Here is a 26,610-nt window from a genome sequence, read left to right on the forward strand (position 1 = left end):
AAAATGAAGCAAAAACATATGTTTATAACGGTGTCTTTTTAATGTAAAAATAATTAAATCACCATAAATCAGTGTCTCTGTTTTAATGTTGGGTGCGTGATTTTTACCCAAGATGTGTTTCCATAAACAAGAAGAAAATAAGACTTATTTTCAGTCATATGTCTGAATTGTGTTTTTACAAACATGAGTACCAGCCTCTGTGAACATGACCAATCTGCGTTACTCAACATGTCCATAAGGCCATACTGCCTCACAAGCATCTTTAAATTCACTGTATTAGTGTGAAAAAACAACAACAACAAAAACCATCACATTGGTTGTTTCAGTTTCTTCTTTTTGGGCTTGACTATCTGTGGTAGCTGGATTTTGAAGGCAGTCCTAAAAAGAAAAACAATACATGATTTAAGTGGAAGTTGAAGTTCAGACTTCAAGCTTTAATGTGTTTAACTAAAATTCTGCACTAACTGTTTAAGAATTATAGACTTTATACACAGCCCTTCACTTTCAGGTGCCTAAAATGAACTGATCAAACTAACAACATCACATAAGGTTAGTTTTAATAGTTGGATGAAGGTCCTTTGCAGTCAGTGGATCAAATGATCCTTTTGCTCCTGTTAGATGCTCTGCTAGGCCTTCACCCAGGCTTGTTTGTGGGTCTCTGGGTTTAGTAGGTAAAAGCATGTTCTATTGAGTTGAGGTGAGTCAGCCATTTAAGAATATCCCATTTGGTTGCTTTTGCAGTATGCTTTGGGTCATCAACCAGTTGTGCTGTGAAACTCAGCATTTGGCTGAGCAGAGAGTATAGACCTGCACGCTTCACAGTTCATCCTGCTACCGTTATCAGCATTCACAGCATCAACACTAGTGGCTTGCTTCCACTGGGAGCCATACATGCCCATGCCATAACACTGCCTCCAATATTTTTAACAGATAATGTGGTATGCGCCAGATCATGATCCGTTTCACTCCTCCTCCATACTTTTCACTTCCTATAATTGTACAAGTTAACTGTGGTTTCATCTGTCCAAAGAAAGTTCTCCTTAATTTGTCAAGAAATGACAGGGAAACAGGCATCACCTGGTCATAACGGTGGACTGTGTATAAACAGGGCTGTAATTGCTGAACAGTTAATGTAATATTTTTTTTGAACCCATTGAATTAAAACAGTCTCCACTTCAGACCTGATAAAAATCCACTGTGCTGTTGTACAGAGGCAAAAATATTTTTTGAAAAAGCAAATGTTCAAATACATATGGAAATTAGTGTACAGAATGTACACATGTAGATGTATTAACACTACTCCACAAAACACTGACACTTACTCGCATGTTGTACAAATGGGGCTGAAGTTGCAGAATACTAAAAACAAAAGAAACAGAGTGATTAAAAAAGACATACTGCAGCTCTTTCCAGTAATAAAGACTCTTAAGCAATTCAAACTCACTGGACAGACAAACTGAGCACACGTAACCGATTTCAATGAGGTTACGGTGGCAGAAACACGCAGCTCGGTAGTCCACGTGTGCAGGCGGCGGCAGCACCAGCTGTGACCGCTGCTCGGAGTCAGGCAGGAACACCCACTGCTCAGAAGACAACAAAAACAGCTGTCGTTAGATGCAAATGAAACCAACCCCATTCCTCTTAAGTGTGTGAAACTGTACTCACCAACAGATACTGTGCAAGGGCGACTTTCTGTGGTATCTTCAGGTACAGTCCTCCAGTTATATCACAAGCCTGAAATGAGTATATAACGGTTATGACAGCATGGTAGAGTGCACACATCACATCACATGACATCACCACACTACCTCGCACTAAAGATGTTAATACGCTGAAAAATATTTGTGTTAACACAAAGCACTTTTCTTAAATACTTGGAAAGCTGCAAAGTGGTGATTGTCCTTAGAGAGCTATAAGAATTTACCTGCTGAAGGAGACCAGAGTCCGAATCCAACACACAGGCATCTATCAGGATGTTCTGTTTAAAACACAAAAACCTTTTTAAAAGCAGTGTATCATTTTTACCTTTCCATTTCTACCTTTGTCTGGCTAAATAAAGGTTACACTGACTTGCTGCACCATCTTGTATTACAAACTGGTATTACAGGACAAGTAAAACCTGGGCTTAGTTTAACTTCAGTTGATATCATAAATAGTATAAAAGATGGAGAAGTCTTCCAGGTTTGAAAAGTGAATAGCCTTAAATCTGAATTCTTTCTAATGGCCACCAGGGGGCGACTGCTCTGGCTGCAAAAACACTTCCATTCTTATAGAAGTCAATGGGAAAACGACCCCTCACACTTTTTGATTAGTCTTGTCTCATGCTTTCTTGCTTTGTGGTAATCTTTATTCTGTATTCACTGAGATATTTAAATGCTAATCAATAAAATAAAATAAAATCAAAACCTCTGTAAAGACGCTCTTGTTGAATTTATGGACTCAGCTGGTTATTTTGGGTCACAACGAATAAAACATTTAAGTCTATTTTGTAAATTTTGGCTTCTATGTGTAATAAAGTTATAAAGGATTAGTGGATGATATTTCTTAAAATCAGCATGCAAATGATTTGGATTGTTAAGTGATAGCAGATGTTTTGTTATATACTGTCGACAGTTTTACTTATTTCTGGGAGTTTTAAACTATTTTATTTCAACACAGCATTTCATTATAAGCATCTTTAGGTCCAACTTTTCATCCACAGCAGTGGCTGTAGTAAGTAAAGGGTCATTAAGTGTTAATACAGGACAATAATCTATTAAATATTCTACCTGCTTCTGAGCAGCAAAAATCACATTCATGAAGTTCATGTACTGGAGGGCGCAGTCCTCAGCCGCTTTTACCACCTATACAGTGCAAAGGGTCAAAGAGGGGTCAAAGTCAGGTGGGAAAAAAACGAAACGAAAGTATTCATGATGTTTGAAAATTTGGGCATTACCAATATTCTTGATTTAATCTCTTGTCCAACTAAAAAATATAGAAAAAATAAGAAATATATACATTAAAGCAGGGTAATTGGAAAACTTCATTCAAGAACTGGCATAATTAAGCATGTATAAAGATGAAATCACCTTCCAGCTCTTTCGTGAGCCTGTGAATATCTAGATATTAAAGGTTTAAGGTGAAAAAGTAAATAATATTGGTGGAAAATAAATAATCTATAGATATTTAACTTTAGATCAAAACATCACATACGTTCTGCAACACAAACAAATATCTAACATTCTCTGGGCGACGATGGCGTATAAATTTAACTTTAAAATGCAAAAAAAAAAAGATTAAATAAGTCATACCATTCTATTTCTCTTCAAAATAAACACTAAATGTCCTCTAAAGTCAAGATTAACAATATTTTACCTGCACTACAAACATATGTAGGCCCATTTGACATTAATTACAGTAATTTTGTAAAAAGCTATAAATATCTGCTTACAGTTTCGAGCCTCTGTCTATCTTTACACTTCCTGGCTGATTCTGTGGAGTCGTGCACTGAATGCACTGTTTATTATTGCACTACATGTCGTAAATGATAAAACAGTCTTCATGAAAAGGATACAGCAGAGAGCTTTGGCGAGGGATCCGGCCAACAAAGTATCTGTTGAATTTCCCGTAACTTCAACTGAAATCATGTGAGACAAACTGGATTTTAGGGAGCACTGTACGACATCTTTAAATACCTCAGAGTTTATCCTCGCAAATACACGCTTACTTTTTGACATTATGTTCCTGATCTCCTCAGCAATAAGGTTATTGGCAGCAGACAGGAGTTCATATTTTCCATCTCCGCTTGAGGATGCATCATTGCCACCACCGTCTCCTCCACTCCAGCTCTTATTAGGATACAGGAAGTGACTGAAAAAGTGAGTGGGAGAAAAGTGCATATGAGCAGCGACAGCAGCAAAACATTAAACAGACAGTACTTTATTCCTAGAAACTAAAACTAGTGGAAGAAATACTAAGATGAGCATATTGGATTCCACGCCCATCAGCTAAAAACAGGAAATGGAGGCCAAAATTCCCCTCACAGGGTCACCAAAACTGGACAATAGAAGATCTGGAAAATGGTGCCGGATCTGATGAATCTCAATCTGTACTGCAGTATTCAGATGGTAGAGTCAGAACAACATGAAAGAATGGATCCATTGTGTCTTTTATATGACACTGGTGGTGGTGTAATGGTGTAGGAGTATTTTCTTCTCAAACTTTGGGTCCCTTAGTAACAAATGAGCTTTGTTTAAACACTACAACCTATCAGAGTGCTGTTTCTGATCATGTCCATGTCCCTTTATCACCACACTGTACCAAACTCCTGATGGCTGCTTCCAGCAGGATGGACACTTCATGTCCCAAAGCTTGTAGCATCACAAACTGGTTTCTTGAACATGACTGTACACCAATGGCCTCCACAGTCACCAGGTTTCAATCCAAAAAAGCACCTTTGGGATGTGGTGGAACCGGCTTACACTTCTGCACTTTGGGTTAGTTGTTTTTATTTTATTATTCAAACAAATAATGACACTTGAAAACATTTCGCATGTTTTGGTTCATCTGATGTTGTATTTCCTTGATTTTAAGACGACTGCTATTTTTTATGTTGTAATATGTAACTCCAAGAACTGACAGATAATATACTTTTCCACATGATGGTGATTCTCCTCTTACTCTGGTTTACAAGCCTGTGTTTGGACCTCAGAAATTCCTCTGTGCAGTGAAACCCAATGAAACTATGGTATGAAATTACCTGCCCTGGCAGTGGCTAGCGATGACAGCCAGCTTGTTTGTCCTAGCCATGGCCATGTGAGCGTTTCCCATCACCATGACTGCATCCATACACTTGGACAGGGTGAACTGGGCGGACACAGGGGTACATGGAGCGTTGTTTAGCATCAGAGACATTCAGAAAGACTTGAATCAGACAGAGTAACCACAGACATCACAGCTAATACCTGTGGATCCCGCTGAGCCTGCTGCCCCCACCATATGGGGTTTACATCCACGACGATCACCAGGAGGTTGATTTCGTCCTCTGGGCGAGATTTTGGAAGAGTTTCATCAAAAAGCACCTGAGTGTACAAAATAAACACTGCAAAGACTCATTACGAGCCAGGCTACATACCTGATGCCATCACGGCAGATTATTGACTTGAAAAAGAGATGGCTTCTATTCTGCAGCTCTATCTTCTCTTAGTGCTCATACTTTATCTTAAACTTCAAACAATCTGCAGACAACTAGGAGCGTATTAAAGTCCAGATAGTTTAGGAAAAGCAATTAAATGCAGGGCTACGCACATTATTTCTCATCATTTACACCGCTGGCGTCTCCAGGAAACGATCTTTCTTCTTCTGTGGCTTTTCATAGGAGACTACAGACGCCCGGCACACTGCTGCCACCTAGCGCCCATTTGCTGTAGCGTAAATTCTTCGGTCTCTATATTCTCTACATTCATGGTCATATAAACCAACCCTTTTTTTCGTTCTTAAATCTTTCCATCTATCCCTTATCTTCTGCTCATCCAATTTAGAGCCGCGCTTGAACCCCTCCCAGCTGCCATAGGGCGGGAGGCAGGGCGGTCTGTAAAATACATTTATGGATGGAAATTCCATCTTTAAATTAATTCTAATATTTCTTTGCAAGCTTCAAATCATCATCCTGTTCATATGCTAGAAAAAAACAACACAGTAAAATCTTTTACAGAAAATTGTATATTAGGTATATAAAATTTAGCAGTATCACCACAGGGGGTTATCAGTTTAACTGAACTAACTGATCACCTGAGAAGTTGTCCAAGTGCTGAAGTGCTGCTGTAGATCTCACAATTTAAGCAGTTACAGTTTTGAATCATTTTAAAGCCTCTGTCTATCCTTGTGTTATTTATTGCATAACAGATAAGAATAGACGATGCATGTTTTATTTTTCATCATACTTTGAGTTAAATAGTTAATGTTTCAATGATTTTCAAAATCATTATATTCTGCTTTTTTTTGCACACTGTCCCATTTTTTCTGGAACAATTGATCCCCATTAAGGTAGTTTAATTACAAGAAAAAAAATAAATACAATAAAAACATAATGATAATAATAACAACAATTATAAAAATTCACATATGAAGTTATAATGAAACACAATGATTATTTTGTTGAAAAATAATAATTTAGAAAATGTAACTAAAAACAAACTGTGTATCAGCCAGCTGTTTGTATCAGCTTCAAAATAAAAAGTTCCTGAGGAAGTCACCATGCCAGACATTTACTGATTTTATGCACGTCTGCAGTAAGACCATGTTTTCTATACTGTTACAAGATCAGAGAGTCAGTGGAAGACGAGCAAAGTTCCTTAAATTATCCCTGAAGCATTAAAGGTTATGTCTTGGGTTTGGCTTTCGGCTTGGCTTTGAGTGAAGCGCGCCTGTATTTCTCAGTCTGGTAGACATCTGACTCGATGGCTTCGCCGGAGTCATTGAGCATCACGTACACATCCCCGTTGACCTCAGTGACCTTATGAACCCTCTGTTTGACACCCTTGGAGCGCCAGTAAGTCCTCAGCGGTTTGGCTGTAGGGTCGTCCACAGCTTGGTAAAGCGATTCCCCCTCTGCGAGGGTGATCTTGTACTTGTGCCACGGACACACGATGCACAGCCGTCCATTGAACTCCTACAGGTAACACAGGTCGAAAGGTTAGAGAAAAAAGCATTTGCATTTTTCAGATATTACAGGAAAAGTTGAGTGTCAGACTTATGCACAGCTGTTTACAGTAAACGAGTCAAAAGGTGACTGATTTTCTTAATATACACCAGTAATCAGAATAAACAGCAGAAAACTCACCTCAATGTCTCCATACTGTAAAGCACCACCTGAATCTGTCCATGAAAAAAAATGTGGCATTATGCACATTAACGACGAGCCGTAGCAGAACATATACTCTGCAATGTACTATGGATTATCTCAGCAGAAGAAGTACTTACGGTAGCAGCGCACGTCCATTGCATAAAGCTGCCCCTGGTGGTGAACGACCAGCACATCTCTGCATCCGTTCACCAGCTTTGTCACACGGCCAGCTTTGACAATGTCCTCCTTCTTTCCAATGAAGTGGGAGGTAGACAAGTTTGAGGAGGAGGAAGAGGCAGAAGAGGTCTGAGATATCTCCTCCTCAGAGGACATGTTGATCTGTTCTTATAGCTGATATTCTGAATAAAATGAAAAGATTACGGATATGTAAAGAACAAAAAGATCACTTTCATTTCTTATTTTATGTAGACTGCTTATTACACTCCAGTTACAAAACACACAAAAAACATAGTGTTTGTCTGTCTCTTTTTATAACTACACATAGAACCCCTCGGATGTCTTCATATAAGTAAAGTCATTTAATTGTTTATCTACTACTTTCTTCAGAGTAGCATGAATTATCCAAAGGAAAAGCTGTAAAACCTATGAAAATACAGTTAAAAGTCCAAAATATAACCCCCCCCTTCACATTTTTCCAAAGCTGTTCAGTGGGGTGGAGTCTGTGCTGGCCTGATTCTGACCCCTGGGCCGTGTGTTTCACACCCTTGTATTAGACAATAGATATTACATACGCTCTGTGTTTTCGACTGAGTTAGCAGATAGCACATGGCATGACAATAAATCAAAACAATAAGTGTAAATGAAGTTTCATGTTGCCCACAGACAATTTCAATATAACTGCCATGAAGAGTTTTTGGTTATTCCGGTATATTTGAGATATAGACTGATGTCAGTGCTGAAGTCACATTGATGAACACTGTAAACAACCTCGTTAATATTCTTTTTGTACACTTATAGTTAGACATCCTCTTTTCACCAACCTGCACATTTACTAAAAAAAATAGTTTTTATATATACCTAGATAATAATAATAACAATAAGAAAAAGAAGAAGAAGAAGGAGAAACTGTTTTCCTTTTCAAAGTTCACATACTGATTTAAAAAAAACATTATAAGTCCTTTCGGAAGCGATAATCTGTCACTTTGACTGGCTTTGTACAGATTATGTGAAAACTCTGTATTTTGTCCAGGGATACTCTCCTGTCACCTGTTTTCATCTATCAAACCTGACGGAGGAAACCAGCGTTGTGTGAGTAAAACACACATAAATATGCTAGCTAATAAGGTTCACATTTACACATAAGAAACACATAACGAGTAACGCCTTCTATTCTATTCTATTCTATTCAGCTCTATTTCTCTAAAACGCTAACTCCACAAAGCGTTTAATTACCTTTTCTGTAGTTTCACTGTGAAGTCAATGAGCGGCTGTCATGCTCGGTCTCTTTCGCTGCTTCTGAAGAGCGCTTCGATCACGTGTCAGCACGTTATCTTTCTAACACAGGCCTCCTGACAAAACTGGACATGTGTGAAATTATAAAACGTAAACTAAACGTCGAAGTTTCAAGAAATCTACGAGTGTTTGAGGTTTAAACAGGAAGCGCCAATGTTGTGTGTTACATCGAAATACGTCCCCGGTGAAACTATACAGAATGCAACAAAAGAAGAAAAAAAACCCTTCAGGGGAGCATTTCACTTCGTGGCAAGTCTGTCCGAAGTAGCTCACTGTTGCGTAGTAAGTGTGTATATTTGCATGTTGAGATATTTTTTTTATTCATGCGAGGTAGACAAACCAAAATAGGGGGGATAATAGAAAATTAAAAAATTGTGGAAAATGATACAGCAGTGCAGTCTGTACACACTGAAATAACACAAGTGCATCTTGAATTAAGAAAAAAAAGCTTCACACAAAAAGGAGCAATAATTATGTTAATAAGGACAAATACAATAAAAACCAAGGACCATGATGAAGAAGGGTATAATCATCGATTTCTGTACTGTGCAAATGTCTTGAGCATTTCTTTATATTTTGATTCCAAGGAGGCACACTTTATTGTGATTTTTAAGTGCTCTTAGGCGGTCGTTCGGCCGGTCTTCAGGAGATTCTGTTTTTCTTTTTCTTTTTCTTTCTTTTTTTAGGAAACTGGCTCAATTTTTTACTCATTTCCAGTGCAGTCTTTGCACTGGACCGTTTTCAGAGGAATTTCTTTTTGTTTGTTAATCTACTTAACAGTGACTTATAAATCACTTTCTCATAAATGCATCTACACAGACAACTTAACAAAGAACCTATGTTAAATTGTATATTTAGGCACTTTGTTACCTCAGCTTGTTGGAAAGCATATAATCTTTCCCATTTCTTTAGTTTAATATACAAAATGAATAAATAAAAATAAAAATAAATGCCAAAGGTAAGATACCAGCAAGGTGATTCCCAAGGAGCTTTTTTTTTTTTTTTTTTTACTTATTCTTTGCTAAATATAAAGAAATGAGGATTGCATCAAGGGTTTTGCACTGACCTGTATATTTAATATACATGACACTGCAATTTTAAACCACTGGCTTTCTTTTTGCAAGTATCTCTAAAAGCAATCATGAAGAAGCTTACAATCATATTGGAGTGTATCAGAGTGTAAACATTTTGTCTGCCTATACGGGTGTCAAACTCGTTTAAGTTAATGGGCCACATATATCCCATTTTGATCTAAACTGGACTATGCTAGAAAAACTATTAAAGTATAAACTAGTAAAGAATAATAACCTTGAGAGAACCATGCAAAATAAATCAAATTTTATTACATGTACGTTTTTACATTCAGTGTCATTAAATGCATCGATGACACATGACAGATCATATTGGATGAAGAAAAGGATAAAAACTTGTATGCTGACTCACTGTAAGTGCAACAGGAATTTATGCTTTTAAAATGTTTACTTTCCATTCATTTTTACTTCTCTGTAGCAACACTGGCCTGCATTAGCAGAACATTTTTATTACATAATGACCTCATTGTAATCTGACCAATGAACATATAATAAATAATTTATACAGTCATTGTCCTCGAACAGCTATCCAGTGGGCTGAATTGGACCCTCTGGTCCCCGGACTGCATATCACTTCTGCATATCTGACCCCCCCTGTACTGTGCGACAGATATATTTGTGTCATTGTCTTTGAGGATATATGTATACAAGATATATCTAGACTGAGTAAAACAAGCCAAAAAAAAAACTGTTTTAAAAATCTATATTATATAAACGCAGAAAATATACTGTAGCTCTATACTGCCATCGCTCAGTGTGCTGTAATGCCTTTAGTGTAAGAAGGCTTTCTGTCTTAGTGGGTTTGTTGGTGGGCATTAAGCCGTCCGAAGGATTATCATCCCTCTGTCATGCTGAACCGACCGGCTGTCCTTCGGAAATGTGTTAACATTAACATTTCCTCTTTTCCGTGCGGACGACCAGCGGGAAAACAAAGCGCTCTTCTTCCTCAACCGTTTCCGTCGTCATGGAGACCCTCTCCGTGTACGGAAATAGTGCTACTGCTGAAGCTAGCAACTTTGTGAAAAATTAAATTATCTATTCAGTTGGCTTTGCGTTTGCGGCTATCTTTTGCTCTTTGCGTGGTCTGGACTATATCTGGTAAGCTTTGTAGTGATTTTCGCATTTTAGAAAAAGAAAACTTATTTGTGTCAAAATTAGCGTAATTACTTCTTAAACTAAACCAAGCACAAGCATGTAAGTGGGATCAGTTCAGGGGCGAATCCAGGATTTTTAAACCGTGGTGGCACAGGACTGCAGTAACAACCAGACAGGGGAGTGCAGGCAAATTCTAACAGATTATATCTACCAGCTATAACTGGAATCATAATTACATAATTAATATGTAATGTCAATGTCTGTTTTGTTATGTAGAAAACCATGGGATTTAAAATCTTTTAAGTTTGTTTCTGAATCTATACACAGTTGTTATTGACCTCAGGTCAGCAGGCAGCTTGTTCCAGAGAATTTAAAGTTTCCTCAACAGATTTAGATTCAATTCTGGATTATAGACCCGAACCACTGAGAGATTAACTAATAAAGGCAATTTTTTGTTAAACTGGGGCGGTATGTTATACATAAGGACTCTCGCTGCTGCATTCTGAATTAGTTGAAGTCATCCGACTAGTGATTGGGATAATCCTTCAAATAGAGCATTACCAATAGGGAGTGGTACACGCCCACCTCCACCTGTAGGAAAAGGAAAAGTCACGGCAAAAGAGAAAGAGAGCAAAACGGGGGAAAATCCCTTTACAGCTGTAAAACAACGACACATGATCAGTCCAGAAGCACTGGGTGTTTGCACAGTGACAGTACACTGTAAAATATAACTTGTTGTTTCAACTTAAAAATATGAGGTAAAGGGCTGCCTTAAAATTTTAAGTTAAGTCAAGAAATAGAGTTTGTTCTTATAACACAACCAATTGTTATCTTAATGAAAAATCACATGTTGTCTAAACTTTCATCTTAGTTTAGTTGACTGAGATTTATTAGTCAGTTCAACTCCTTTAATTGTCATCTTTACTTGGGAAAACCCTTTCAGCTAAATTAAAATAATCTATTGTTTAAACTCTTGTCCTAGTTCAGTTGACTTGGGTTTTTTAGTTAATTCAAATACTTTAGTAGTTCTTTTAACTTAGGAATCTATTTTAGCTTAACTAACATAATCTGTTAGCTAAGTTGATTTAAGTTTATTAATTAACTGAGCTCCTTAAGGTAGCTGAGTGAACTTGTAAATCAGTTTCATTTTAATTATCAGAGTTGATTGACTGGATGTAAAGAAAAATGTGTATTAAACATCTTAAGTTTTGTTTTGGTTTTTTTTGGCTTTCTAACATCCATTTCAGCAAAACTACCTGTTAGGTTCATCTTAGAGCTCAGGTTTAAATACCTACATTCCTTTAAATTAATTTTCTGTTGTTTACAGAAAAAAAAATAAAACCCCACAGATTCCATTAAAGTCTATCTGATCATTTCATACAGAAAGTTTGTTTTAAGAACATGACAAGACAATTACTCATGAGCACCCAACATTCACCATTTATTGTGCCATCTTAGTCATCTGAGAAACAGAAAAATCAGTGACGTAGCTCATCAGGCTCACAATCCATCAAAACTCAAAGGCTGCTCCCTGTGAAACAATAAATTTGAACTTGGTCTTGAGCCCAGTTTGGGTGAAGATGAAATTCTGACCAATACTCTAGGAGCAGTAGTGATTCTTGTGAAGTAACAACATAAAGTCTGCATTAATGTAATGTATCAACGGGACACTTGCTATTTTAGAAAAGTTATTCTTTACATTTACAAAATTTTTAAACTTCATTGTGCTCAGTCACACCTGTTAGCATAAAACTTGAAATATTAAAATAGTACAAAACCTTTGATAAGTGACAGTAAAGATCAGTTTATAATAACTAAGACATCAAACTCTTGTATTTGTCTTCGTTTACAATTGCAACAAATTCCACAGAACCAATATCTCTGAAAATGACTGCATGCTTCTGAAACATTTGATAATATGGATATTTCAGAAACATTAGTTTGAGTCTGCTCAATTGCAAAACAAAGGAAAAACTACTGACTTGCATGAGATAAGCATCTGCAAAGTCCAGCATTATATTGTTGTTCACATAAGTTTCTTAAACCATGAACAAATGAGTAATTGTCTAATCTGGAATGTAAAGTGTAGTCATTTAGTGACATACAAAAGTGAGAATGAGAACTTGCAAGAATAAAAAAACAAACAGTAAAATAAAAACTGTCCTTAACACTAAGGATCATACAATTACAGTTCTGCATGGCTTTCTGCAAGAGTCTGTTTCTTAGACCATGCACTAGTGAGATGCACTGCCTTCCACCAATGTTCATTAGGATGTTCTGAATGACTTCAAAGATGTCCTTAAGTTCCTTTGGATAGTGTATGTTGAGGGCAAAAAGAAGGCCCATCAGCATGGAAATGGCACTTGAGACATCCCTCAGATTAGACAGGATTACTGCCGCCTCAAGGACAACCAACACATCGATGTCTTCTTCTTTCACCATCGCAATGCCAACTTTCATCCTCTTAGAAAACGTGTCTTCAATACCTGTCGGCTATAAAAGGGTTCAAAGACAAAAAAAAAAAAAAAATTACACAATTACAATTACACAATATCCCGTGTGCTTAACAATTCATGTCTTTCCAAAGAAGAGCCATACTGATGCTTTGGATGATGGTGATTGGCTTTGGGTAACACTTATTAGTTGTTAAAGTTTTTTCAGAATGAGATATGCACCCCCATGTTACAAATCCATTTCTTGCTTTAAACAAAGACCATGTTCATAAATAACTGAGCATGTCTTCAATTGCAGAATTCAAACAAAATTTTCAATTTAAATGGTAAATGGCCTGTATTTGTATAGCGCTTTACTAGTCCCCTAAGGACTCCAAAGCGCTTTACACATTCAGTCATTCACACACATGGGTGGATGACTGAATCGTGACTCAAGAGTTGACAGTTCGTCTTATAATTGGAAGGTTGCCGGTTCGAGCCCTGGCTCCGACAGTTTCAGTCGTTGTGTCCTTGGGCAAGACACTTCACCTGTTGCCTACTGGTGGTGGCCAGAGGGCCCGGTGGTGCCAGTGTCCGGCAGCCTCGCCTCTGTCAGTGCGCCCCAGGGTGGCTGTGGCTACAATGTAGCTTGCCATCACCAGTGTGTGAATTTAAATCTACTTATGCTAAATATTGGCTGTGCTCTAAACCAAATCTGGCTGAGAATACATGAAATGTGCAAACTGCAGCTACACTACAGGATCAGATTATGGCTCCATAGACAATGCTTCTTTAATCAGTTTATTGATTAAAGTTTATTTTTCCCCCTATATTAACAGCATGAAAAAAGAGCATATAGACATGGCTGAACAGGTTGCATAATTGGCACTGAATATCAACATCCACCTTTACCCAGCTGCCCAATGACTCTCGGCCAGTAACCTTTAATTGCTTACCCAGTCTACACAGTCTCTTTTCCAGGGTCCAGGACATTTCACCAAAGTATTGCCCCCCACAGCTGTAGCAGCCACTGCAGCCCCTTAAATATCCTAATATCTCTGCCATTACAATATACAATGTGAGAAATCAAACGTAAAGCTGAAGTGAACAGTACAGCAGCGAAATGTCAAAGACCCTGGTGAAGACATGAATAAACACAAGACACTAATAATATCAATGCTAGCTTGCCAGTTAGTTTCTCTGAAACCCAGACCAAATCCAGTGTCAAAGATCTTGTAATAATACATTTGGTGAGGAAAAAGTACACATGTACTTTTTAATTTAAAATCCACTGTGGTGCTGTCATTATTAAATTTACTAAAAGAAACAATGCTAACCTTCACAGTCTTGAAAGTGTGTGAGGGATCTTCCTTTAGAAAATGAGGTCCTCTGTCCTCTTCCTTTGTGTAGGGCTCTGGTCAAAGAAGTCAAAAAGAAAACAAAAACACTTTTTAAACAGTGTTTATGAAGCATGTAGACAGCTCCAAATTCACAGCTTTTTGATGCATAATTCCATCAATATATGATTATCATTGGAGATTTTGAATCAGGCTTATCAGGACATTCAAGTAGAATATGATATCCAACCTACCACCAATATACATAGATTCTGTAAAAGTTACCACACTAAATGTCCAGTTGTGAAATATGATGACAGACTTTACTTATCAGCTTTCTTTCAATGAGTTCATCAGTTGAACTGGATAACCTAAAACTTAAACAAAGGATTAGATTTCGCAGTTGAACACTTACATCATCTCCGAAGCATCTTATGAGCCTAGTTAGCCTTTCTATGCCGCTCTTGATTTTGTACAGCTCCACGAACCTCTCCATAATGGTCAAGCACAGCAAAAAGGAACCCTTTCAGGTCAACAGATGTAAGACGGGCAAATTCTGCTTCAACCTGAGCAATAGAAGAAGAGGGGTGGAGAGTACAGGCAGAATTAAAAAAAGATTCTTTGAGACCCAAATTTAAGCAAACAGTCATCTGAGGCCCATTAGAGAAAACACAAACACACAAAGCAAACAAACAAAAAGATGCACTTTACCTGCCGTTCAGCAAACAAGGAAGTTCAGAGAACAATAAGCTCTGTCTTGAAATCTTTTAAAGTAGAATGATTGTGAAAATGACTTATGTGATGTAAAACTTTAGTAAACGTGCGATTAAAAGAACACTGAGTAAAAGGACAAGTAACAATTTCCTTATTCCTCAGATGTTTACCTTGATGAGCAATACTGTTTTAGTCCAACTGCCTCATTAAAGTTACACAACAGGCTTTTTACATTAAAGCCAGCAAGTCCATTACATACTCCCTTTTTAGATCTGAAATACTGTGCAGATTCTGTGTATATGTAGTGGACAGCAATTTACCCCAAAGAGCACAAAGTTTGCAAGTCCACCTCATTTAAATGACAAAGACAGATGTGATCATCTAGACCTGTGAAAATAAATTAATGACAAACTTGCAGTTATGGATGTTATTACAACCACAAGAACCTAAACAGTCTGCTCCATTGCTTTTGTTAATGAATCATTTGTTGGTAACACGTCTGAATATTTAGTTTATGCCACCTGCATGTGATCATCAATAGTGCCATATTACTTCTTAAGAAGTACCCTGACACTACAATCTTTATATCATTTGTTCTACAGAGCTATTAAATTACAATATAATCTGAGGTGTTTCCAGTATGACAAAATGCACAAATTGTAACTTACCATTTGACTCCACTGACAAAAATAAATCCCCAGCATCAAGTTTGGCTTCACAGACCTAAAATAAGTAAAATAAAAATATATGTTATAATTATATTGTTTTCGCCATTTATTCATGTTTGCTAATTTTCTGACATATAAACAATGTTAGTTTTGTTACAATACAGAGAATGCAGTTTAATTAAAAGGTAAATTATGCAAAAAAAAAAAACTTCTGCAGTATACCATGCCAAAAATCAGTGTCTCTGATGCCAATTATTTTATCACTACAGCTCGTTTAGTATGGAAACTCACACAATCTAGTCATACTGATCACAAGAGTTCAAAAATAAGTCAAAATAGTGAGCTGTTGTTAAGCATAAAGCATTTCAGGGTAACAAATAACTGCACAATATAATTAAAGCAAAAAATAAGCACACTGGAGGACTATCTGATAAAAACTAATATAATGCTGGTTTGTAGACCATATTTTGTCTCTGTCCTCAGTGCACTCTTGCAGCTTAGCATGCAGCAGTTAATAACACCTTAAGTGATTACATAGGGATAAACAGATGACAACAAGCATCCGAGTCCTGCCAAAAAGTTCTTTTTGAACCCAGCCAGTTATTGGAAATATTGCCAAAATGAACTTCCACCAAAATACAACAGCCTGTGAACTTGAAAGAAATTTACAAGTACAGAGACAATATGAAATAAGCTTTATTAATTAGCTGAGTTAGCTTGCTAATATCGCAACAGGGTGAGTGCACAACCTTAAAGCTAGCGGCACAATACTTGTGATTTGCTCAGCGCCACATTAAACCCATAAAAAAGGCCATGTGTCAGTTTATTAGGTCAAGTTTGGTCATGACACACAAGCTGGACCTTGTCGGCTAAAGTTACATTAGCTAAAGCAAACATTTCGGTAAAAGAGAAAAACACACGTCATGCCATAAATTCAAAACATGTTCCAACTTTTGTAGCTCTCTTTCCTTATAGTTATAACCAATGTTACTCACCTTGAAAGCATATTCCAAAGAAGACGATTAGAAAACGTCCAAGTAAAGTGAGCATGTCCTTAACCGCCAATTCCCCATGATGCACCTCGGTAGCAGTCACGTGAGGCAGTTTTGAATCCTGCTGTGCTCAACTTACCCGCATTGTCAAGTTCACATAAGTTTCTGATTTAGCTGGACATGAGTTTTCAAGTTAGCTTTTTTTGGTGTAATTGGGACGTTTTTAACTTGTAATTCTATGTTATAACAACAACTTCAGTCATCTATCGTCAAACTGATATAGAATAATATGTTGAAATAACAAACAGCTAGAATTACATTTTACAGTGTACTCGAGCCCAATGGCAGATCAGTCAATTTTCAGGTGATAGGAACTGGTATTTCTTCAGTATTTACTTTGTGGTAAATGGCCTGTATTTGTATAGCGCTTTACTAGTTCAATTCAATTTTATTTATATAGCGCCAAATCACAACAGAAGTCGCCTCAAGGTGCTTACTAGTCCCTAAGGACCCCAAAGCGCTTTACACAACCAGTCATCCACCCATTCACACACAGGTGATGGCAAGCTACAATGTAGCCACTGCCACCCTGGGGCGCACTGACAGAGGCGAGGCTGCCGGACACTGGCGCCACCAGGCCCTCTGACCACCACCAGTAGGCAACGGGTGAAGCGTCTTGCCCAAGGACACAACGACCGAGACGGTCCAAGCCGGGGCTCGAACCGGCAACCTTCCGATTACAAGGCGAACTCCCAACTCTTGAGCCACGATCGCCCCTTTATGCTCTGCAGACATGAATATACAGTAAACCCCATTCAGTAAGTTATATCGCACAATCTGAAGTTTTGCAGTTACTAAGGCAGGGCATGAAATCCCACTATGGACTCACCATGCCTTATGTCTCTCATGCCTTACTGCAGAGTGTTGCAGCAACTGGTCAGCCCTGTGTAGAAGCCAGCAGCTGTTTGCATGTGTTTGCTATATTTATCGTATTTGCTACTGTACAGAAATGTGTGTGACGACTGCAGCGCACTCCCCTTTCTCCTTGCTGGCCTAGTGTCAGATTTCGACCTGCTACCAGTATCCTCTGCTTTGCTTACCAACAACAGAGCAGTGTGGTAGTAATGACACAATGACCGGCCATTGGCTGTAAGACGAAAATGCTGAGGGATGTCTCTGCCACTTACAGGGCAGGTGGAGTGAAGTAAAGGAAAAAGGGAAAGAAGAGGAAGAGAAGGAAATGACACTTTGTCTGTATGAGTGTCTGAGAGCGTTCGGGCTACAGCATCACTATGCCAGGTAAGTGCAACCACAAGCCATTCAAATTGGCACTATTCTGCTATGAATCAATTTGCCTCCTCCTTTCCTGTGCTTCAGGTTTACCTCAGTGGGTGTTTGTCGTACAGCCCACATCTCAGTGCTCACCATGGAGGACTACCCCCTGCTGGGGATCCACACAATGGAGGACAGGACTCGGTTATTTCAACTTGTCCAATTTGTCAAAACTCTTGATCTGGAGGGCCTTGGATATGATGATGATGATGATGATTATGACTATAGCCATGGTGGACGCTTCAAAGGCAGCACTATAGTGGATAGCAGCTTTTGTCATGATAGTGACTGCACTTTTGATGATGAGGATGGTAATGGAGCTGCTGTCAATAATATAATTGCCAGCACTTTTGCCAGACCATCACATGTTCGCAGGCGACTTGATTTCAGTAACGAAACCAGTGATCATCATCAGCGGTTGTCTCATCCTGTTGTTCAGGTTAACATGAGTCATGCCAGATATGAGGAGTCCATTCGGAGAAAAGGATCTGCTACCTCTGTTCAGCATCAATATAAACCAAAACCCAAGCCTCCAACTGTGACATCAAACACATTTAATCACAAACCTTTGGGACACAAAGACAGAAAAAGAACCACAAGGAAGCAAAATTTTTATACAAAAATGGGCGCTGATGGATGCATGTGTAAGCCAGCACCTGTTTATGAAGCAAAGAGAACAGCTGGGTATAACTATGGACTACCAATGAGTACTGCTCCTGCTCAGTGCAAACAGTGAGTGTGGTCTATATTGTCCTCTACTTAAACTGAATATGTCGTTGATGACAGCAGTATACATAAATGACTGATTCAAATTCTAACTCTAATTTGAGAGCCAGGCAAGCAGAAGAGCAGCGGATTAAGGTGTGTGTAAGGAAAAGACCGCTGACGTGCGCTGAGAGCCGACGAGGAGAGGCAGATGTTGTGACAACTACAGGTGGAGAGTGTGTGATTGTCCATGAAGTCAAGGAAGCGGTGGATCTCTCACAGTACATACTGCAGGTGAATGTGCAGAGAGCAGACAGTATAACCAATGTCACGGTATTTGAATTACTACTTTAAGGCCTTTTCAAAACTTTCCCGTTGCCTTTTTTTTTTTGTCCACACAGCACAAGTTCTACTTTGACCAAGTTTTTGGGGAGGAAAGCTCCAACAAAGAGGTGTATCAACAAACAGCATATCCTCTCGTGCAGCACATGCTCAAAGGGTAGAGTTGCATTGATGTAGTGTTACTTATGGAAATCTTTCTACACTGTGAAATTAAACAAGTTGGCTTTACTTAAAAAACAATACACAAACTTGTTGCCTTAAAAGAATTAAGTAACCTCAACATGACAAGGATGAGTTATAGTAACTGGAATGAGTGTGCAGTAAACAGCACATCATTACACCAAGAAAGCAGCCCCGATTCTTTAGTTAAATGGACTTTGTGCAACTTTAATTTAACAAATTTTACAATATAATAAACTAAATAATAAAAAATCCAGTACAAATTGTTAAATAAAATAAATATGCACAACAGTACTTCTCAGTATGGGCAGAAGACACAAATATGCTCAATATAAAGTGAATTAGGTTAAAGGTATTAATTTACACCTCGTTAAGGACATTGTTTGTATCAGTGTATTCTAATCGTCTATACTTCTTTGTGTGTGTGAGCACAGAGGCAAAGTCACCTGCTTTGCATACGGCCAAACAGGTGCAGGGAAGACTCACACCATGCTGGGTTCACCTGCCATTCCAGGCCTGTATGCTCTGGCAGTTCAGGACATCTTTGCTCACCTGTCAGCCACACACTCATACCAGCTGGTGTTTGTCAGCTTCTTCGAGATCTACTGTGGTCAGCTGTATGACCTGCTGGACCACAGAAAAAGGTCTGTGTTTATGTTCTTTGGGGGTTGTGTTAAAAGTGCATGCAGATTTTTGAGCTGGACGCTGCACTGGGGGAATTAATATAATCTCTATCTCACTGGGGTCATTTGGGTTTTGGTAACATTATCATAAAATTGAGATGCCTGGATCTAGGATCTCCTCTCTTCTTTGTTTAGTGTTTTGCTCAGTCTCGTCGTCTTTCTTCTGTATTTGTTTCTCTTAATCTTCTCTTTCTTTCTTCTGCAGGTTATTTGCTAGGGAGGATGGACAGAGAGTGGTCCACATTTCAGGGCTGCGAGATGTCAGAGTGGACTCAGTCAGCTCTCTACTAGAGGTTTGCCTGATTTTCTTTAGAATAAATTATATTATAAAAAAAAATGTAACATATTAGTGTTTCTGGTTTATGATCCATCACAATTCACAGGTTACTTTAGTGTGTGAACAACAGAAATAAAAGTGGTGAGGTTATTTTTCATGTGTTGGCTGTATTTCAAAAAGTAATGAGAATTAAAATTTACTGATAAGTCAAACAGGGTCAGAGGACAAATTAATCTACTTCAACACCAAATAAAGGGTTTGAGGTTTGGAGCATTATGACTCAGGTCGATAGTAAAGCATGAGTATATGTGAGTGTATCAACAAATTATAGCATTGACCATATTACTGAAAATTGTATGTAATGCTAATATGAAGCCCCCAACCAGAGTAATGTGAGAGGACCTCTCCCTCCATGATCATGACCAATAACATAATAAAATTCTTTCTTCATCATTTTGTGCATGCGAAACTCACAGTAATGACTCTGTTAAATGCTTTGAAGTTAACATTGTTCAGTCCATCAGAAATGAGAATTTGGTGAAATTGTATGCAGTGTGTATGATGATTATGCTTTGAAAATGGAAAAGGGTCCTTAAAATGCAGAATATGACCTCAACTTTGAATACAATTTCGGTGAAAATCTGTTAGGTCATTATTTTTTGTAAGTTTGACTCAATCTGACCAATACTGTGGGAGGCGAAGCAATTCCTGTGAATTCTGGACAGACAGACAATGACGTGACCTCATTGCTTCTTCGGAACAGATGAGCTAATGCACAGAAAGATTCCAAGATCTTTTCTCCCTTTAGAGGTCCCCACAGTGGATTATCTGCTTCCATCTCACCCTGTCCTAAGCATCCACCTCTGTCACACCAACCTTCTGCATGTCCTCCTTCGCTATGCTACCTCCTCCACTTCTTCTTCCACTATCCCTCTTCTGCACACGTCCACACTATCTCAGTCTTTTCTCTCTTACGTTGTGTCTAAACTTCACAAACTATTTGATGTACTAATTTCTAATCTTGTCCATCCTGGTCACTCCCAGCCGCTCTCTTAACATCTTCAGCTGAGAAAGGCAGGAGAGAGGGAAATAATAAGCAACAGGTCCCCAGCTATAGCTTAGTGTAGCAGCTGTTCTTGCACTTCACTTTTGTATTATGATCTCACAGGTGTACCAGTGTTATCTTAGGTTGGGGTGAGTCACAATATCAATATGATGTGATACTGAGATTTTTATTAAAATATGCAAGCACTCTAAACAGATTCCCCCAGTACTTTGACTTGACCAGAGTCATTTTGATAGTGTTGCTGTCTCATGGGCATTTTTCTTCTGTGATCCCCACCTCTGTCTTTAATAACCTTAAATATGTGAAATATTACCTAACAGTAAGTATGATTTCTGCAGTCTCCTCAACCTAGTGATAGTAATCTCCAACTCTCTCCTCTTACTCAGGTGATTTCTCGGGGTACAGCCGAGCGGACACAGGGGATGAGTGGCGTGAATCCACTCTCTTCTCGATCCCACGCCTTGCTTCAGATTCAGCTTAGAGATTCAAACCAGCAGATAGCTGGCAGGTGAGTGACACCAGACATGTTTAATTACATCGTTGCCTTACAGGTAACGCACTTCATGACGTTATTTTTTTCTTTCTCTGAAACAATACTTGAATTATTGATTAGTAGATCAAATAAGGCAACAATGTCGGTGTAAAATGACTGACCAACCGTGTGTGTGTGTGTGTTTGTGTGTGTGTGTGTGTTTGTGTGTGCGTGTGTGTAGAATGTGGTTTGTGGATCTGGCAGGAAGCGAAAGAGCATCAGATACCAAAGAACCTGACAGGCAGAGCCGCATGGAGGGAGCTGAGATCAACCAGAGTCTGTTGGCTGTAAGCTATACAGATACGTGCTCACACACTAAGAGGCCCACATAAAGTCAAGGATCTTCATTCCTATTGTTGATTTTTATTTCCCTCAGCTTAAAGAATGTATCCGGTCACTTGATCAAGAACAATCGCACACACCTTTTAGGCAGAGCAAACTGACTCAGGTAGTAAAAGCTGATGGAACTAGTAACACGAGCATGCATCATATGGCTGATTTTCTGGTTTCTCCACTGATCCTCTATGTTTTGATACTGAATTCTTTTTCTAGGTTTTGAAAGATTCATTTGTCGGTGACTCAATGACATGCATGATTGCCAACATTTCACCTGGTCACACAGCAACTGAGCACACACTTAATACACTGAGATATGCAGACCGGTAAGTGTGCACATGTCCAGGTATAATGAGGGGAATTTAATATACTGTATTAGTTTCTTAAAATATTTATTGATATCTTTATTTTGTAAAGCCATGCCGGGTTTCAGTCCTCTGATTTTATATTGTATGAGAGGGAAAATTCAATTAAATTCAGTCTTTAGAATCAAGGTTTCTTTAATATTTTCAGGGTAAAAGAGTTGAAAAGACAAGGAGGGCTGAGAGGAAGAAGAAGAAACAGAGGCAAGACAGCAGCCTCACCCAAACAAAACCTGTTCAGCAGCACCACTGGTAGCACTGTTAGCAGTAGAGGGAAAAGTCCTCCAAAGAAGCCAAAGTTAGCAAGACAAAGCGATTCTTTCGGTCCCACAACTCCTACCACAAGGTCACCCGTGAGGAGTGCATTTCTCTGCTCCACACCCAAGAACACCAAATGTGGAGAGGAAGCAAATGCGAGACGGAGGGGAGAGATCAGACTTGAAGATATTTCTCCAGTTAGAGGTTGGCTGAGAATAGGTGACAAAAGGCATCGGAGTAATGGAGCAGATGAATTAGAAGGGGGGAGAACAGGAAATGACAGTTTTAAAAGTATTGAGAGACATCTTGTTAGTCAGCAAAGCCCCAGGGCAGTGCTGGTGTTGGGACAACCAAAAGACAAGCGTGCATGGAAGGTGCAAAAAGAGGGAGAAGCTCATGAGACTGATTCATTTTTTACTGAAAGTAAATCTGACTCCTGTTTCAGAGAAGAAGAACATGAGCAACATGCTATGAAAGGTAGAATAGAAAAAGGTGGAGAGAATGGAGATGCAACTAGTAAAGGGGAAGGGATAATGCAAAGGGAGTTACCAAAGGCTAATGAAAGGGATAAGGAAAGAGAGAGGCATCTGAGATGGTATCACAAGCAGCTACAGCAGTTTATGCCCTCTTCTGCTTCTTTATCCAGCCAACTCTCCTCACCCTCTATATATCCATCTCCCTCTTCCTCTACTCAGCATTCTGTCTCTCACCTCTCCATTTCTTCCCATGCGAATCAGGGTTTGGAACAGGTTTTAGATGGATACACAACCAGATCTGAAGATAGAGTTAATGGTAACAGAGGACGGGTGTTTTCTCCCAGCGCTGAGATTCCGTTACAAACTGAAACCTCTTCGATCTCCAATAACATTAGTGAAGAGGATGCTAATGGAGACAGCGGTTGTGTTGGGGAAAACTCGAGGGCATCTTTGGAAGGAACATGGACAGGAATTGGACAAGAAAGGGGTAGAAACGAGAAGAGGAGGTCACATGAGGCAGCAAGTGAAGAAAGACAAAGAAGGAAAGAGAGGAGGCCAGCTGGAGTGGAGGGGGGAGAAGGGAGGTGGGTGTGGATGTCAAATGGGACAGCAGGTGTAATTCCAAAAAACTTTGACACAAGTGAGACACAATTGTGTCACAGCTCTGATTCAAAAGACAGACTGGAAGTGGGTGTGGCAGGACTGAATGCCTCAGATGACCCAGCTGATGGGGTGTGGAGTGCTGGGAAGGGGGGAGCAGCTCAAAAAGGGTGTTTATTGTCTGCTCACATGAACAATGAGGGCAACAGCCTCATTAGCAACCCCCCTGTTGAGTCACCCCATCAGTGGGATCCTGCAGAGCGGCCCCTCTCCCCAGACTGTGAACATACTAGCACACTCCTGACCCCAGATATGCTCAGTGCTGCCTCTTTTGAATCAAAGTGTATGAGCGTCATCCCAGAGGCAGTACGATCAAACACACAGAGAGAGAAAGAACTATGGTTTGCTGCTAATCCCGGTAAATTGCCAGCTACATTACCTTCTACTACTTCCATCACACATACTGAGCCCCTTAACAAACCACCAGAAAATCCAGCTCACACTCAGCTACATAACTATTCAGAAGTCAAAAAGTTGGTTTTACCTCAAAATGAGACTCAGGTGGATTCTTTTAGCTCCATCATGGAGCCCCTCAGCATCTCCCAGCTTCAAGTGGATCAACGGGCTGCTACAGTCTCTTTCCTGCGAGGGGACAACAACAACACCTCGCTCAGTCCTCTTAATGAGAATAGAGAATACAACAAGTGGGAAGAGATGGGGGAAGTTATAGAGGACGAGAATGCGGCATTGCAACTGTCTTTCGTGGAACTGGCACAGGCAAAGACGCACTACTGTCCCTTATCTGACACTACGACAGCTACGAATCACACAGAGGGAAACGAAGACGTACATCTCAGTAACCGTTACACAGGTATAAGTATAAATTCTGATGGTGGTGTGTGAGTGTGTGTGTGTGTATGTGTTTCTGAGCGTGTGTTTATAGAGGTCTGTCCACAACCTTTTTTTTGTTTTCCTGTGCAGGTATTCCTGAAGATATTTTGGGCTCCTCACAGGATCGAGAGAGCAATCAGAAGCAAACACCACCGGCTACATTCAACAAACCTCCTACATCACCACTTAAAAAATCTACATGCACTTCTGTGCAAGTGTTTTTACCCAGTTTACAGGATTTAATGACACATGATACACAAGTTCCACCAGAATATGCACCTGATGACCACGAAAAACCTCCATTATCTTCCATTTTGACACCACAGTTAGAAAGTGTCTCAGGTTACACACCGGCAAGCCAGTGTCGCACAGTATATTCAAAGAATTCCTCCAACTTAACCACTTCACTCCAACCAAACAATCTTGGAGAGTTTAATGATGAAGAAAGCACCAGTAATCACCACATTAGACCCACAATCCAGCTGTTTGCCCTGGACGACTTAGACCACGCAAAGTAGGTCCAGAATTCTCACAATTTTTGTTATTGTAATCATCCAAAAAGTATTAAAATAACACACATATATTCTTGTGTATTTAATAATATTAGAATGATGCACAAAAAGGGCTTAGTTTAATGAAACATTAATGCATATTTTTTGTACCCATTCTAACTTTAGGTGGTGTATATTCAAGGCCCACTGGGAGCAGCTAAAAGAGATGGAAGCTTTATGTTGTAAAGAGGGGAAGCTTCTGTGCCAGCAGCCTGATATGGTGAGAAATAAAGTAACTAAAGCAACTCTTTACATTCTTTTAATGTACACACTCTTTTTCTGTTAGGCATTTGGAGAATATGTCCACCAGCTGGAGGAAATCATGGAAAAGAAGGCTCGGTGTGTACACAGCATGAGAGCTCAGCTGCAGCCATATCTGAAGCCCATTACCTCAAACCACCAACAGGGAGCAGACAATCACAGATCAACTAGTTGAATTTGAGTTAATAATACTTGTTTTCAGCGACAACAGTAACTGCAGCTTGTTACATATATGGTCATCATATATGCTTTGTTATGTTTAAGTGAATTGAGCTTGATGAGTTCTTGGACAGCTGTCACTCGATGTGTTTGATGTCAAAATGCATGCTGCACTAAGGGTTTTACTGGTGAAACGTGCAATCATATGTTTTTCTTTCATGGTGACAGTAATATATATGGAATTCTGATTCTGCCACTAAAGATTGTTTTTTTTTTTAAGTCAAATTTTTGGGTTGGCTCAGAAGTAACTCAAAATGTTCAGATAATAACCCCAAAACTTTGAATTCAATGTACACTGTAGGGTGTATTGTGAAACTGATAGATTCTTTGGATTTGAATATGCACATAATGACCACAGAGAAACTCCATTATCTTCCATTATAACACCACCGTTACAAATTGTCTCGGGTTACATCCTGAGTATGTGCAGCTGACTACTATAAAAAGTAATTGGTTTTTAGAAATGATTTTTATCCATTTTTTCTTAATTTACTTATAATTTCATATTCTTTTTTCCCTCAGCCTCTGTCCATAAAAGCTACTGATTTTGTAATTTTTCATTAAAGAAAATCCTTGGTTTGAGTCTTAATGCATGTTTTATTCACAGCACCACTATCTGGACAAAGAGCTAAATCTGTGTCTCTGGGACGACAACTCATAGAACCAGACATTTGTTTGAGCTTGATCTCAGGTTGTAATAGAAATGCTTGCTTAGCAGACTGTTTTCTAGTGTTAAATTTTTAAGATTTCAAGATTGCTGATATCTGTTATGTTGTGTTCTCTGAATTTTAAATCTTCCTCTTTAAATGTTAGTGTTTAACTTTGGGTAATGTGTGTACATTTTTCCACAGAGTGCAACTGAAAATGAATAAAACAACGACTAAAAAAAGTCTACCCAAGCACTTCTTTGTATT

At 39.0% G+C, this 26,610-nt stretch overlaps 3 protein-coding genes across 4 annotated transcripts; 1 reads left to right on the forward strand and 2 right to left on the reverse strand.

The window, feature by feature from the left end:
• Positions 1 to 19: 19 nt before the first annotated feature.
• gtf2h3 (general transcription factor IIH, polypeptide 3) lies at positions 20 to 5,379 on the reverse strand. The gene is made up of 13 exons (XM_003451691.5): positions 5,114 to 5,379; positions 4,944 to 5,023; positions 4,739 to 4,845; positions 3,707 to 3,849; positions 3,554 to 3,616; positions 3,069 to 3,098; positions 2,936 to 2,964; positions 2,769 to 2,843; positions 1,925 to 1,978; positions 1,666 to 1,734; positions 1,445 to 1,580; positions 1,323 to 1,359; positions 20 to 378 (listed from the first exon to the last, which is right to left on the reverse strand). The coding sequence occupies exons 1-13, from the start codon at positions 5,121 to 5,123 to the stop codon at positions 309 to 311; spliced, it is 903 nt and encodes a 300-aa protein (XP_003451739.1). The 5' UTR covers positions 5,124 to 5,379; the 3' UTR covers positions 20 to 308.
• Positions 5,380 to 5,836: 457 nt separating this feature from the next.
• Positions 5,837 to 8,376, reverse strand: LOC100696819 (Rieske domain-containing protein). Its single transcript, XM_003451690.5, has 4 exons — positions 8,237 to 8,376; positions 6,961 to 7,182; positions 6,821 to 6,855; positions 5,837 to 6,649 (listed from the first exon to the last, which is right to left on the reverse strand). Exons 2-4 carry the CDS (start codon positions 7,154 to 7,156, stop codon positions 6,359 to 6,361), a joined length of 522 nt encoding a protein of 173 aa, XP_003451738.1. The 5' UTR covers positions 7,157 to 7,182; positions 8,237 to 8,376; the 3' UTR covers positions 5,837 to 6,358.
• Positions 8,377 to 8,437: 61 nt separating this feature from the next.
• On the forward strand, positions 8,438 to 26,574 carry LOC100696553 (kinesin-like protein KIF24). Of its 2 annotated transcripts, none has more exons than XM_025911993.1 (15): positions 8,438 to 8,578; positions 17,815 to 17,924; positions 18,003 to 18,689; positions 18,788 to 18,956; positions 19,064 to 19,161; positions 19,619 to 19,828; positions 20,073 to 20,160; positions 21,597 to 21,718; positions 21,924 to 22,029; positions 22,119 to 22,190; positions 22,295 to 22,404; positions 22,592 to 24,645; positions 24,756 to 25,179; positions 25,343 to 25,436; positions 25,503 to 26,574. In XM_025911993.1, the coding sequence occupies exons 1-15, from the start codon at positions 8,450 to 8,452 to the stop codon at positions 25,650 to 25,652; spliced, it is 4,623 nt and encodes a 1,540-aa protein (XP_025767778.1). In that variant the 5' UTR covers positions 8,438 to 8,449; the 3' UTR covers positions 25,653 to 26,574. The 2 variants fall into 2 exon arrangements, with proteins under 2 accessions (XP_025767778.1, XP_025767779.1); XM_025911994.1 differs by lacking the exon at positions 8,438 to 8,578 and adding an exon at positions 10,107 to 10,485.
• The last annotated feature ends 36 nt before the right edge of the window (positions 26,575 to 26,610 follow it).

This window comes from Oreochromis niloticus, linkage group LG12 (genome assembly GCF_001858045.2).
Source record: "Oreochromis niloticus isolate F11D_XX linkage group LG12, O_niloticus_UMD_NMBU, whole genome shotgun sequence".
Classification (NCBI taxonomy): Eukaryota; Metazoa; Chordata; class Actinopteri; order Cichliformes; family Cichlidae; genus Oreochromis; species Oreochromis niloticus.

Excerpts from the sequence above, each read along its gene's own strand:
- LOC100696553 (XM_025911993.1), top strand. The coding sequence starts at position 8,450 with ATGTTGTGTGTTACATCGAAATACGTCCCCGGTGAAACTATACAGAAT. Across the intron at positions 19,829-20,072 it reads CTGCTGGACCACAGAAAAAG|GTTATTTGCTAGGGAGGATG; the intron begins GTCTGTGTTTAT and ends TTTCTTCTGCAG. Across the intron at positions 25,437-25,502 it reads TGTGCCAGCAGCCTGATATG|GCATTTGGAGAATATGTCCA; the intron begins GTGAGAAATAAA and ends TTTTTCTGTTAG.
- LOC100696819 (XM_003451690.5), bottom strand. The coding sequence starts at position 7,156 with ATGTCCTCTGAGGAGGAGATATCTCAGACCTCTTCTGCCTCTTCCTCC. Across the intron at positions 6,856-6,960 it reads AATGGACGTGCGCTGCTACC|ATTCAGGTGGTGCTTTACAG; the intron begins GTAAGTACTTCT and ends TTTCATGGACAG. Across the intron at positions 6,650-6,820 it reads TACAGTATGGAGACATTGAG|GAGTTCAATGGACGGCTGTG; the intron begins GTGAGTTTTCTG and ends TGTTACCTGTAG.
- gtf2h3 (XM_003451691.5), bottom strand. Across the intron at positions 4,846-4,943 it reads AGGCTCAGCGGGATCCACAG|TTCACCCTGTCCAAGTGTAT; the intron begins GTATTAGCTGTG and ends GTGTCCGCCCAG. Across the intron at positions 2,965-3,068 it reads GCTCACGAAAGAGCTGGAAG|TTGGACAAGAGATTAAATCA; the intron begins GTGATTTCATCT and ends TATATTTTTTAG.